At 39.4% G+C, this 13,374-nt stretch overlaps 1 protein-coding gene across 4 annotated transcripts in view; it reads left to right on the top strand.

The window, feature by feature from the left end:
* The window catches only part of TMEM131L (transmembrane 131 like), an 84,572-nt gene that overhangs the window by 43,831 nt on the left and 27,367 nt on the right, over positions 1 to 13,374 (top strand). For all 4 annotated transcript variants that reach the window (XM_069785517.1, XM_069785531.1, XM_069785525.1 and 1 more), the window contains exons 8-16: positions 3,186 to 3,263; positions 5,199 to 5,352; positions 7,616 to 7,674; positions 8,036 to 8,144; positions 9,097 to 9,202; positions 9,861 to 10,014; positions 10,663 to 10,833; positions 11,135 to 11,204; positions 13,190 to 13,307. In XM_069785517.1, the coding sequence (XP_069641618.1) occupies positions 3,186 to 3,263; positions 5,199 to 5,352; positions 7,616 to 7,674; positions 8,036 to 8,144; positions 9,097 to 9,202; positions 9,861 to 10,014; positions 10,663 to 10,833; positions 11,135 to 11,204; positions 13,190 to 13,307 (1,019 nt within the window). The remainder of the gene's footprint in view (positions 1 to 3,185; positions 3,264 to 5,198; positions 5,353 to 7,615; positions 7,675 to 8,035; positions 8,145 to 9,096; positions 9,203 to 9,860; positions 10,015 to 10,662; positions 10,834 to 11,134; positions 11,205 to 13,189; positions 13,308 to 13,374) is intronic.

Genomic DNA, 13,374 nt, shown 5'->3' on the forward strand with positions numbered 1-13,374 from the left:
AGATGGTGGAGCCCATATAGGTCATCTTTGTTTATCCAGCTTCTGGATGTAGTCTTTGCTCCAATTGCCTGGTTTTTGGCATTATTTAGTATTTGGATGGCACTAACAGGGCAGCTACGTCACTGCCTTGTTGTGTTCAAAATGCTGTGCAAGCACACTAGAAATGTCAATGGTGGAGTGACCTGCAGGGCGAAATATCTTATCATAGGAGACATAGGCATCACTTTGCTGACTTCGCAGAGGAGTTTGATGTTTATGAGCCAACAACATGGGAAATACTGCAAGTACTGTCAGGAACCCAAGACTCCTTAAGCTGTGTTTTGTGCTGGTGGACAGAGTATCAGAGAAGCAAATGTGTGCGAGTGTGGTGCTTGGGTGTGGAGGAGGAAGGTAATACGGCAGTAGAGTTTTCTTGGTGTGCCAGCCTGTAACTGCCTGCAAAAAAATGAAGGAACTCTGCTGAATCATTATTACAGGGACAGCTTATTAACACCATTCAGAGTGGCAGTATCTCTCTAGGGCCAGGGATTGTCTAGGACAGAAACTTTGAAGTATCAGCCTGCAGGAAGAAGGGGAAGCTTGTTCAGTGTTTGTTCTTTTTTAATTACACTGTAGCCAAACTCCAGGAAGTGGTTTAAACTCTAAAGTCCTGATAATGATGCAAGAATATCTCTGAAAATCTTGTATAGAGCCATGTCCGATTGACAGGGCACCTAGGGCAGAATAAGGAATTCTTCCCCTGAAAGTGACCTTGGGTCTGTGGCTGCTTGGTGGCTCTTGAGCTGGCTTGTGCCAGCTGTCCTGTTGATGCTCGGTCTCTCTTTTGATGGATGAATTATTTCCTAAGTAATTACCTACAGTACTGTCCCCCAGCGAGAATCGTAGACATTCACCAGGAGAGTAGGGCTCCTTGCAGATCAGATGGTTCAGGTTTTTAGGGTTTTTTTGAAAGAGGCCTCTGTTTCTTTAAAATTTAATTGCAGGAACTTGCCAAAACTGCTAAGAATTTCATTCGTGGGGCTTCTATCAGACTTCTCTGTTCAGTTCATATAGGATTTGTGGGTGCTGAGTGTGTGTGTACGTACAAGTATGTATGCATGCGTACCTAATACAAAACAGAGGCACCAGGTAATGAAGTGGCAGCGGCTGTACTGCTTCGCAGTGCTTTTTCTAGCTTTTCCCCTTGTGCCATGCCTCTCATTTTCAGTTCGCCTCTGGTGCAAACATACGCTGCATAACTCAGCTCTCTGCTCTGATTCATAGGCAGTGATTTTTACAGTGTAAATGGAATGCTTGCACTGCTGGGAGATGTGGACATGGTCCTGGGTTTGTCTTCTTGGAAACTGCTTCTGACAATGTTTTCTTCTGAGATGCTTTTATCTTCTCTTTATAGTTAACGCAGCTGTCTTACCAGTGTTGGAAGATAGGGGGCATGACAGTTATGCATCTATTGTCTGCCTTAGATAACTGAAAATGCTTTTCCTTTTCCAAAGATAGCTTCACAAAAGGAAATAAAAAATTCCCATAGAAAACAGATCAACATCAAATACACCCCTATAACATTTTTTTTCCCTCTGTGTGCCTTACATTAGCAGCTTCAATTTTAAGGTGACAGCAGTTTCCCATGTAGATCTATGCCAGGCTAAGAAGTTAAAAAAGTTGGAAAAGTGTGATTTAGCTGATTTTTTTTATAGGGGTGTGGGGTCTTAAACTGCTTTAAACTACAGTGGCACTGAATAAGGGCTAACAGCTCCTTATTTAGGACCATGAAAGTGGTAGTGTTCTCTCAAGCTTGAACCACTGAGAAGGGAAGTCTAAGCATCAAGGTTTATCTGACCAGAAAAGTGACCCCCAAAGTTGCTCTTTATATAATCCTACTGCCTCATTAAAGCTCCACTAGCAGTCATAGCCATGAGAGGTCAGTAAATGGTGCATGTTTTGGAAAAAATTGTTTTTTCTGGTCTCAAAATTTGATGAGGACAAAAGCGTTTGTGAAAAAGAAAGGAGGTGGCAGGGGTTCACGTCCCCCAAAGAGCTGGGCTGGGGACAGGGTTTGGGTTGCTGCTAACCACCTTTGCAGAGGTTACATCGCCCTCTTGTGTGAAGCCCCAGTCATTTTGGTATGAAATCTGGTTGAATCGGGAATGCAGAATGCATGTTGGCTTCCTTTTAGCTGTGCTTTTATAAAACTGGACCCCACACGTGTGGTAAATCTACTCTCTGTTCCGATGCACCTTGCCCCCTTCTGCCTGTCCCAGGGAGATAGGAAATAGGGTGTTTGGACACTTCAAAAACTTTTCTTCACAGTTTCACTTTTCGGCATCAAATTATTGAAATTCTTTGAAGTCAGTTGCATCAACACTTTCAGAGACTTGAACCTGCAGATACCCCACTCAGATATTTAGTTCATATTGCAAGAGAAACTGGGGGTGGGTGGGTGGTCCACATCAGTCTCAAAATCACCAGGTAATTTTGCTATAATTAAGGCACTGATAGAGTGACAGGTCTATCACTCTGATTTTTTTTTTTTTTTTTAATTTAGAATCAAGATATACTGTCTCAGCAGTTAGTGTGAGTAATTTGACAGTCCAGATTTCCAGATAGCTTTCATGAACTATGCTCAGCTTTGTCAGTGCTGTTGCCCTGTTAGATTTGAGTGCTTTACAAACTGGCACAATCATCTTTTCTTTTCCCTTTCCAATCAATAAAAAGGCAAAACAAGTATTTTCTGTCTGTCCATTTTGGCATGAAGCCGTGTCCAAGAAGCATTATATTCTAGGCCTAGTAACTATTTCAGTGTCCAATCAGCAAAGAAAATATACAGAAAACAAGGCAAGAAGCTTTTAAATTATATAAAAAGGTCTTTGTTGAATACAATTTATTGACATATGAAAGTTTATAAGGGTTGCTCATGTTGATGCTGTACAAATATTTAATAATCATGTATAATAATAATTTGATAAGTAAGTAGATATTGATGGAGTTCCTGAGAATTGGAGATTGATTGCTGGCCTACTGTACAGAGTAATTGTATTTATTTTAAAAAAGTTTCTTACATTGCTGTGTCATGCATATGCAGAAACAGTCCTATTATCTTTATAAATTGTGGTGTGTGAATCAGATTTATGTGATAACACCTTTTGAAGCAATGTGCTTGACGTTTTCTTCACTGTTCTTTCTTACAGGCAGAAACTACGAATGCCAGTCTGTTACGTGTTCACCTTGAATGCAGTTTACCTAATGACGCATATCAGCAAGTTAAGGTATGTTTTATTATAATTTCATATCTATTTAAGTCTTTTTATTTTAATCTGAGTTTAGAGGGACACTTCCCAGAGCTCTAGAAGTTTTAGCAACAATGCAGTTTTGAATGTCTCAGTTTAAAGGGGAATTGTGCTTTTAGCTATGCTTTTATAAAACCATATCCTGTGGTATAAATTAAAAGTCACACACATCACAATATAAGCTGTAAGAGAGGGGGAGATAGAAAAAGACACCCCCACCCCCCCACCCCCACCCCGGAAAAAAACCCCAAACCCAAAACCCAAACCAACCCAACAGGCTAAGCGTTTTAACATGTAGGTATTGTATTACTTACATGGCGTACAAAAGTGATAAGATTCCTGTAATTTCCTTTCTCCAGAAATGTTTCACAAGTTTCTGGTTCACACTGACAAGAGATCAGTGAGCTGAGAGGCTGAAGTCTGGGCTGTTCGGGCCGTGTGCTCGCTCAGGAGGCTTCGAAGGTGGCCTTGGCGTTGGGCAGAGCTGAGGAGGGGCGAGCTCGTCAGCAGAAACGCACCCTCCAAAAGCTCTGAGCGTTCAGGACAGTAGCTCTCCTCCTCCTCCTGGGCAGTGCTGTCCGAATCTCCTCTCCCCCCCTCTCCTCAAATGTCCTTACACAGTAAATGGGTGTTGGTTCCCAGCAATGATGGTACTCGATGGGATATTTTGTTGGATCAGATATATAGGCCCACGCTGTGGTCTGCAGCACCTTTCTTCTATCAAGCATGACAAGACCCAGACTCCCTAGCTGTTTTTCTGTACATTACACATCACAGTGATCCTGTGCTGGTTTACTCCCTTGTTTGATTCTTGGATTGCTTTGGTGAATAAGCCTAGGCTTGAGATGCACCTGAATAATTGGGATTACATGTAGTGCAGCTGCCCGCTCTCTGATGCGAGCTTCCCAAGGGCACATCATCCCTGTGCTCCAGTCTCCACAGCAGCCTCCTCTCCTGCTCCTGGCAGCCATTTCAAGTGCTGAGGCTTCCTGTGATGCTGTGTGAGCAGTGAACTGGCATCCCGTTCCCTGAGACGCTTCCCCACTCCCGCTGTACCTCCTTGCGGTACTTCAGATGAGCTGAAGGTGTTTTGCTGCCGCTTCGCTAGAGCGCTTCACGTGCCGGGGTGGAGGTTTTCTCCTCCTCCTCCTGAGCAAATTAGGCCTCTTGGTAGGGCATCGGAGCCTCAGTTTAGCGACCTTCATGGCATGATGCACGACAAATTCATGTTACTTGCTGTTGATTGTCTACTTTTGTTTTGCTTTGTCGGCTTTAATTTTTTGTGAAATGGTGTCTGTGTCTTTGTATTTGCTAAGACTCAGCTGTCTTAACAGCAGCCCCTACTTAAGAAGGAAATAAGATCCTACTTGTATTTATCTGAAGTATTCTAGCCAGACGACAGTGTTTTCTATTAAGAATTGTACATGTATGTTTGTTTTTTTAAAATTACTTCAGTGAGAAATGGAGACAAAAAACACAGGATTTGGAAAAATTAACTATAAACAGACCAGTGAACATGAACTGTCTTCCTACCATTAAGACACATGCATCAGTCTGTTTATGGCACATTTTATTGAAGGCAGAGGATTTAACAAAGGAAACTGTTTTGCAGTCCCTGAGGTGAGACTGACTAAGACAGTTTATAAATTTGCATTCTTTCAAGGTTCAGTGTCCTTTTTAGTTGTTTTTCGTCTTTGTTTTTGCTGTGCTGTCTGTACTTGCACTGTCTTTGGTTTCTGCTGAGATTTTAGCAGAGGTCCTAATTACTCCTATTTTGCCAGCACTTTGGTGCTGGAAACCTTGTCTGTTAGATAATACCTTTGATTAAGTTCTCAAAATACCTTACTGTAATGAATTTTTTTCCGTTCCCTCCCCCACCACACACACACACCATATCCCCTTGTCTCGCTCCAGAGTTGCTGTTTTATGTCCGATGACCCAATGCTGCTAGAAATGACCTTAACGGTAAGAATGGAAAATGACCAACAAGATTTTGTGGAGCACAGACAATACTTACTGGAGAATCTTTTTGTAGTTTATGTAGCAATGGAAAAAACGAAGACCTCGGGTAAGTCCTAAATATGACTTAATTTTAATAGAACTTGGTTTGATACATAAGTTGTGATTTGATGTGCTAAATTAAATCAAATTCAGCAACAGCTAAATTTTGCGAGTGAGAACAAATCAGTTTAGTTAAACACAGCTTGTCAGCCACTTTGTTTAGGGCAGAGTTACTGCAAGTGCAATCCTCTTTATCAAAAGGTAACTATTGTAAAGCTGTAAACTACATCAGTTCCAGTCTTTAGTCCCACATACTTATGCATCTGCTTAAATAGTACGAAAAGATGTCATGGTCCTTCGATTTCTATGACTGCATTTCTGGTTTCCCATTAATTAAATTAACCATAATAGGACTATGAAGGCAGAATGGTTTGTACAGTGCTGGGGATAGTGGCTGTTGTGCAAAGTCAGGTAATGAGGTAATACAGATGTATGCATCATTTGTTCTTGTAAGCTGGAATTCCACAGGCAAAACAATCAACTCCTTGAAGTTTCTTTACGCTACATTTATTGGGTGAACAAATCCTCTAAATCAAGGGGATTTTTAATTATTTATAGAGCTTTGCAGTCTGAATAGCTTTTTTTAGACATTTCTGCCATTTTTACTTTCTGATTCAAGATGAAGAAGGAACTGCTTAAGAATCCAGATCAAAATAATTCTTTTTAACACACTAGTAAAAAAAGAACATGATCTTTTTGTCTTTTGAGAAGTTCGATTGAAAATCTATCACAAAACAACATATGCTGTTCCCCCTGTGCCTGTTCTGTGATGTGATATTTACACAGAGCTGAAACTGAAATACCCGCTGTAAACCTAGTTTCCGTGCTGGTGAGATGCCAGTGCTTTGTTATGTTGAGTTGTGGACTTACGTTTATTCTGATGCTGGTAGAGAATTGTTCACATCTGTTGTGTCAAGGGTGCTCGCTCTTAGCACTTTTGATGGTTAAAGTACTAGAAGTATGCTTTTAAGGCTGTTTTCTATTAAATATAATGCACTTATAAGTCCTCACTGTGTTAGAGATTGATCATATAAGCCCTTTGGACTTGCTGTTGGTGGGAAGTTCCGTGTCTTGCTCCATCAGTACCGGTGGTGGCTTTACCATATCAAACAGCAATGCTTGCTTGCCTTCTGTTTGTATAATTAAATGAGAGACCTGGTCTTGAGGGAAGGATCTAACAAAAGGGAATTTGGTGCTGTGTTAGTCTCAGTGTACAGCACATGCCTTAGCACCTAGAGTGGAACAGCAGGTAGGCAAGGTCTGCACAGGGGAGCTAGCCAGCTGGAAAGGTTGAAGAAGAGTATGTGGTTTAAACAGCTGTGGGTATGTGGAGCGTCTGCTCACTCAGAATCAACATCTTGAACCCTCTTTTGGAAGGTGGCACCTGTAGTCTTGCTTTGAAGCACCTGAGCAAAGCACACTCATTATTAGAAGTTGTGCCTGGTGAACTGGGAGAATGTCCTTTTACGTCAGCCTGCATCTACTCATGTAATTCAAGTATGAGCAAGAGCAAGAACTCAGGTTGTCTTCCTTCATGGAAGTGTGATGACCACCCTGGTATAATAGTCATCTCTTGTTCTGTCCTGCTGCTCTTCTCTTGGTCCTCTAGACCTTCCTGGTGTCCTGTGGACAGGAACATAGCTTTGCCAGTGATGAAGCTGTACCACCTTATCCGCAGGTGAAAGCGGAGTTATACCCATCTTCTGTTGCTCTAGTCAATAGGTCACTACCCTACCAGGTGATAGGACCATTCCTCTATTAAGCCCAAAAGGTGGTAAGCACCAAATCCAGCTTCACAATCGTCTCCTGAGAATGCTTGCTGTTCAAAGCAGGTGAAGCCAGGATCTTGCTTAGCTGTGTGTGTATACAGAAGAGTTTTTACTGGACTCTCTCATGCTATTGATAGGTTGGCCCTTAGAAAGTTACGGCAGTGTCAGCCATCCTTCTTTCCTTCAGTTGTGCCTCCAATCTCCCTGCCCCTAGGAAAGGGGAGAGTTGTGCTCCATCTAGCATTTAAGAGATAACGAAGGAAGATTCCCTATTGATGCTTGCCTTCGTGTTTGTGGCCAAAAATCTTGTTGAGTGGATTTTTACTCTTGTATGACATGATTGCCAGCTCAAGATGTGAATAGTTCCTCCTTTTTACAAGGGTAGCTGTCACACAAAGATTTTTAAATTTAAATCAGGATTGCTTCTCATATGAGTATCTGACAAAGCAAGAGTGCTTCCATCCTTGGTGAACTTACCTCAGTGTTCATTCTTTTGGACAGGTGATTCCTCAGTAGATGTGTACATCATGCATTCTGGGAACAGCCTTGTGCATATACAGGTAATCGTGGGCTTCATATTTTAGGGTGTTGAATTTGGTTGGGGAATTAATTAGCCCACTGGCTTGCTCTCTAATAGCAGATTGATTTTGCTGGTGGCAAACGTGATGCTTCTATATTTTTAAAATGTGCCCAAACACCTAATAGATCTTTTAGATGACAAGTTGTAGTTCAGTGATGGCTGTTTTTTTAAAAAAAACATAAGAGCTGTTAACTTGACTAGAAATCCATGGGTTGATTTAGAAGATGTGATAAAATGGCAGATATTGGCTTGCAAATTTGACAAGAAGATACACTAATACAGGAGCTACAATAATAATAGTAGTACTGCTACAATGATCATTGTGTCTTGTCTTCATGCAGGAAATACGGCAGTTGTCACAAAAAGACACATCACCTGTGGAGTTTGAGCCAGTACTGCTATCTTCATCATCTACTAACTTTACAAAAGTTGCTTCTATTTCTTGTAAAGGTACAGGATACATATACTTATAGATAATATAATTAAACAGGATTTGATTATAAAAGGGTAGCTTTTTTCAGCAGATAGAGACCCTGAAAGATCTCAAAATCAACTTGTCTGGACTTTTTTGAGAAAGAAGATGAATTCTTTCTGCTAAGAGTTTCCACCATTTTTGTGTATATGTGCTCCCTCTTATGCCAGTCAAAGGCTCTAAGCTATATGTATTTCAAAAAGGGGAAGAAAACATTTGCTAAAATGTAAGCTGATTTTACAATAAGCATAATTATTGAATATGCTTTTTCACCATCCTTTTATAATTTGTGGTTATTTTTCTGTTTCCAATGTATTTTCTAAAAGGCTATTGTGCTTGGGTGGTCATTTTCTATGACACTTCTTGGCAGGATCATTGAAGAGGCTTGCCTGAGACCAGGCATGTTTGTGGAAGAGCAAAGATTAACATTTAAGCATTCCTGACTCCAGCCTGTTTCCTATTCTGACCACTAGACTGCAGTGCATAGACTTTAAACATTTATGAAACAGACTGCTTTCATAATGACATTGGGACTTGTTTTTTGTAGCAGAAAAGGGTAAATAAGAAGAAAGAAGGGACTATATGTTATATGATTTTTTTTTTTTCAGAACAGTTTTTCATTTATTAAAATAAGTAAGAATGCTGTGCCAGTGACAATGTGGTTAAAATTGGTGAGGCTGCTTTTCACAGCCTTGTTGTGCGTGTGGTTTTTTTGAAAGTCTGTAGCATTCATAAATTCTTCTTAAAGCAAGGTTTGGAACCTCTGAAAATTAGGACATAAGCAATTAGATGCTTTGCTCACCTCTGAGAATTAGACCAGCAAATATTCCCCTTTGTAATGTTCTTCCAAGTCCTCACATGAAAATCATTGCAGATGTGCTTTTGTTCTGGCTGATGTTGTATTCTCCTGTATGTCTGTTCTTTGCACAGCTGCATCCTGTGGCAGTGAAAGTCCTTATGCTGACAACAAGAAGAATAATCTATTGGAAGGCACTACAACACTAAGAGCCTGTCTTTCCTGTCCTGTGATGGAAGGGTAGGTTGACAGTGGATTTTTGTTTGTTTGTTAACTTTCACTGATATTATAAGAAGAATATTGTATACCCTATTGTAAGACATGAGGTTAGTTTGCTTTGTCACTGAATGATTCCAAGGACAGTGAAGAGGCTTCTTCCTATTGTTGCTGTGTCATTTGCCAAAACAGACCTGTGACATTTCAAGCAATATTTCTGTATTTTATCCAGGAAAAATGTTAGGACCCAGTAAAAAGATGTGCCTTAGCAGCTCATATCGTATGAATGTTGCTTAGAGTCTGTGATAAAATTTCCACCATCCTTATTAATCCAACACAAAAGTAGGATAATTATAGAAAAAATGTGAAGTCTTTTGTTCAGTCTTCTATTGCCAATTTAATCCAAACTACCATATCACAAAGCAGTAGGCAATGTTGTCATATAGCATAGCAAGAGGGTAGAGTGATTACCTGCCTACCTCTTCTACATTGTTCTTGTCAATTTTTACTCTGATATTATATGTAGGTATTCCAAAGGAAATAATTTTGTTCTTTCTCCTTAAAACCTTAGAAGAGCCTCATTATGCAAGAATACTACAGTTATCTGCTCTTGTGTGGACCGCTTATGTGTGTTCAAGGACAACTGCAGATGTATTTATTTTTCTTCTGTATTTACTTTCAGGTATTTTGACGTAGATCCTTCTGCAGCATTGTTTCATATAGAACCACATCATAATACTTCAGGATTTTGGTCCATATGGTTTACAAACAATTTTGACTTCAGCATTGAACTGAATGAAGTCTTCGTAGCCAGAGAAACGAAGAACATTTTAAAGGTAAGCTTTATATCTGCTTCATACAATGTTGTCTTTGATTTAAGGATGATCCTCAGACATACAAAATAGATTCTTTGAAGAACTTGATGTTCGCAGAGCTGGTTGAAATAAGTTAAAAATAAAGGTGTGTGTATGCCTGGAACTGTTAGGTCCTGAAGAGGTTACTCTCTCGGTAGGCATTATTCACTCTCCGGCTATTTTTTGTGTTGTTTTATTAGCAACTGTTCTTTCATTTGAGTTGCAGCTACAGATGCATCAAATTATAGACCATTGCTCTGTTCTCAGAATTGTTGCAGTGTTTGTGCTCTATAGGATTCAGCATTTCTTCATAGGCTGTAATGGAAGTCTTTAGTACATAGATGAGCTTTGAAGTTTAGAAGGCGAAGCCAATAATTTACTCGCGCAATTGCTTGATTCAAACCAGACAAATCTGGTTTATGAATAAGCACATGATGTAGGCATCTAATTGGCTCTTGGTATATTTAGATAGGAGATTTACATATGTGCACTGTATGGATCAGTTATGGGTGCATATGTGTGTGTAATAACAGCAAAAACATGATGGAAGAGAAAGTTTACATTCTTCAAGGTACCGCTTGCACCAAAAATACTGCACTGATTTTAATTCAGTTTTCTGATTCTTTCTAGATTCTGAACTTTGCCAAACCTTTGACTCTACCTCCAGGCTGCTGGAATGTATTTTCTTTGAAGCTCAGTGTGAAAGACGCTGTAACAAATGTGCTTTCTAGTATTTGTTTGGCCACAAATGTGGGAGTAATGTTTGAAATACCTCTGCAGATATATTCAACTGTGTCCAAGGTATCGTATTCAGTTGTGTTGAATGGTGATTATGCACTCCAAACCAAACTGCAGCAGCCTCTTTCTTAGGCCAGAAATCTGTCCCTCAGTCCTGAAAGAAAAACTCAGTACCAGACCAATCTGTGAAACCATTCTGTAGCTTGAGATATTAAGCCCCCAGAGTTGAACAGCAATGGAATTACAGTTCTCTAGGCAACCTTAATTCTCTTCTTTGACTCGTCCAAATTATGCACTGAGAAACTGGAATTTGTCCTGTTGTTTTGTCATATAGTCAGTTGTAGTTTTTGTTTTGTTTTTCCAGCAGGGAGATCTTAATTTTGAAGCGATTGCCCACTGTGATATTCAGTGTTACTTGGGAAAGTCTGATTCAGGTATGCTCATCTTGGTTTTTTTTTTTTAGGCATCTGACGGTAGTTTTATTGTAGAAAATTCATTTTATGTAGCAAGACTTGTAATGAGAATATTGAGATTGTTCATGCAAGTACTAAGTTTTATGTCTTTTTAAAAACATCCACTTTTCTGGGAGTATATAAATGGCTTTGAGTAACCTGTACTAAGTACACTGTGCAGTATTTCAGACCTCTAACTCCATAGCATGTGCTAAGCTATTGTTCTGTCTTGAAACAGTTTTTTGGAATTAATATTTACAACTCCTCTGTAAGTTCTCATTGGTGGTGTGCTGCTCCTTGCTTTCTTCATATGCATGTTCTCCTGAGATGTTGAGGTAGAATGATAAAGCTGTCAACTAGCTCAAAGTGATTAGAAAATGTGCATAATCTGGGCCCAGATCCTGGGAAGTCTTTGATGAAAAACGAAAAATAAATGTTAACCAATATCCTGCCTTTAGCTAGAGTTAAATTTGAAGGCCTTCTCTTTATCTCTTTCTCACAGCATTAATTTAATAGATTTCTGCAAAAGGTCATTTATCAAGCTTATAAAAGAGCATCCTTAATGCTGTATCATGTGCAACAGAAGAAGGGGTCTCATTCTTTCTGGAACTGAGGAATCTCTCCAGATACTGTACTGCTGGGAGCTGTTTTAAGTACCTGGCTGGTGTTTACCAAAATACAGTGTTAGGTGTTAAATAGACACGATACTGCCTGAAGAATGTTGAATCTGATGAAAGCTGATTCAGAATAGTGGGGTTTTTTTTAATCTCTGCTCAGTAAAGAAGTTCTGTAGGCAGTTGAGTACCATAGGCTTTAAATGTTTCAGTGAGTGCTCTCCTGAATGTGTTTTTAAGGTGATGCTTTCCTAAAATATATTTTCGTATGAGGATATGAAGAAGGCAATAGTAGTCAGTCAAATGTAAAAAACACGTGGCTTGAAGAATTACTGATACATGTACGTGCTTAGGTACCTATCTTAGAAGCAAGTGTTGTTTTTTTGTTTGTTTTTTAAAATCTTTATAAAGAAATATTGCTGATAGAAGTGAGCCCTCATTGCTTGCTTGCTTTCCGTTCTAATAATACACATAATTGGATCTTTAGACAGGTATTCTGCCTTCTAATTTAGGATACTAATATTTGTTAAATAGAGAAGTCTAATGCACAAGCCTGAAAAATACTGACCCAAAGAACTTGTAGCTGAATTATTCCAGTCATCATCAATCTCAATTGGCTACTTTAAACACTAAGGATTGTAAAATAAAGTACGTGTACTTTCAAAATAAGCCATTTTTGTTTTCTTTCAAAAGAAATTTGCTTCTCTAACTCCTTTCTGCTGTGAAAATGTGAAAATGTGAAAATGCTTGAACCAATATGAACTAACTAACCAATAGACTTTCTAAAAGGCGTTAACCTTTAGACTGATGTAAAGCCTTGCAATTTAATCTTAAGAAGAATTTGAGAAAATTATCAGCACCTTGAAAAGTGAAGCTAAAATGAAAACACCATTTCTGCCAAACTGTGGGATTTGTTTTGCTCCCTGCTGTGCTGTGATATTATAATTTTGTACCACTATGTAGAGAATAGTATATGATCCTGATGCTTTATTGGCATCAGTGGAGGGTTCTGTGTGAAGGCTACTGATAATGTAATGACTTTTCAATGGCGTCCATTAGAAATAGCAACAGTAAAAAGGGCTTACTAGAGCATAGAAAGCCTGTGCGACATCCATACACTTGTTTACATGTAGAATTACTGTGTTTTTGCAGATGTACATTTTTAAGCAAACCAGGTATGGAGAATAACATATATACCCTCACATATGCTTGCTCTGAAGGGAAAAACGGGGTTGCCTTTAATATTTTTGTGTCAGGACCCTTGCAGATACTGATTACTCATGTTCAGAAGTAGATTGATGGAAGGAGCAAATGTTATTTCTGTAAAATATGAAAAATCTGTTATCGTTTTAGCAAATCTGCTTTGGCAGAAGAGTCTCTCTCTGGACCGTTCTGCCTGGGATGTGGATTCTGAGCTTGCAAGTGAACTTTATGAAAGATGGCAAAAAATAAGACGTGGGGAAGCCTGCAGGTCTGTACAGAATCTGTTGAGGTTCTTAATTCAAGCCAGTACAGTGTTGTAAGAATATTTCTGTTCT

This window comes from Haliaeetus albicilla, chromosome 1 (assembly GCF_947461875.1).
Source record: "Haliaeetus albicilla chromosome 1, bHalAlb1.1, whole genome shotgun sequence".
Lineage (NCBI taxonomy): Eukaryota > Metazoa > Chordata > Aves > Accipitriformes > Accipitridae > Haliaeetus > Haliaeetus albicilla.